General features: G+C 44.9%; 1 protein-coding gene across 1 annotated transcript; it reads left to right on the top strand.

Moving 5' to 3' along the window:
- Positions 1-133: 133 nt before the first annotated feature.
- On the top strand, positions 134-518 carry LOC103603928 (60S acidic ribosomal protein P1-like). The gene is given in 1 exon segment (XM_008588517.1): positions 134-518. A coding segment is annotated over 1 exon segment (345 nt). The 3' UTR covers positions 479-518.
- Positions 519-985: the final 467 nt, after the last annotated feature.

Here is a 985-nt window from a genome sequence, read left to right as displayed (position 1 = left end):
TTTTTTTTTCCTCAGCTGCCACTAGAGTGCTTGGTCCTTCAGAGGGAGCTAAGGCTGCATTGAGGTGAGGCCCTCATTTTATCCGGTGACTAGCACCAAACCTGGCAGCACCAGTCCCACACTAGCCCACACCATGGCCTCTGTCTCTGAGCTCGCCTGTATCTGCTTGGCTCTCATTCTGCACGATGATGAGGTGACCGTCACAGAGGATAAGTTCAATGCCCTCATTAAAGCAGCTAGTGTAAATGTTGAACCTTTCTGGCCTGGCTTGTTTGCAAAGGCCCTGGCCAGTGTCAACATTGGGAGCCTCAACTGCAATGCAGGGGCTAGTTGACCTGCTCCAGCAGCTGGTCCTGCACCAGCAGGAGGTCCTACCCCTTGCACTGCTGCTGCTCCAGCTGAGGAGAAGAAAGTAGAAGCAAAGAAAGAAGAATCTGAGGAGTCTGATGATGACATGGGCTTTGGTCTTTTTGAATAAACCTCTTTTGTAACATTCAATAAAAAGGTGAACACTAGAACCCTAAAAAAAAAAGAAAAGAAAAAGAAAATTTTAAATTACATACACATACAAGTATAAAATAGATTTATCAAAGAAACATGACTGATTGATATCATTATCTCGTCTTTCGTGCTTTTGTTTTTTACTTCTGAATTTTCTACAATGAATACAGATTCTCATCGATCCATTCTCCACACTTCAACTCGATGACCTACAAAGTGCATGCACTCTGGCTTGTGGCTGGATTCAATTTGGCCAATGGGAGGCAGTGGCAGAATATCAGAGGATGGGAGCAGAATGAGATGAGAATATTTATTATCAGATTCTCACCCTGCTGGCCACTACAGGTGTGCTCCTATTTTTATGACAAGGTGGGTAGCAAGTGGGAACTAAAGACAAAGTTAAGGGGCATTAGGGCCAGCCTATGGCTCACTTGGGAGAGCATGGTGCTGACAACACCAAGTCAAGAATTAAGATCCCCTTACC

This window comes from Galeopterus variegatus, unplaced genomic scaffold (assembly GCF_000696425.1).
Source record: "Galeopterus variegatus unplaced genomic scaffold, G_variegatus-3.0.2 Scaffold4872, whole genome shotgun sequence".
Taxonomy (NCBI): domain Eukaryota; kingdom Metazoa; phylum Chordata; class Mammalia; order Dermoptera; family Cynocephalidae; genus Galeopterus; species Galeopterus variegatus.
This window is presented reverse-complemented; position numbering and strand designations above follow the sequence as displayed.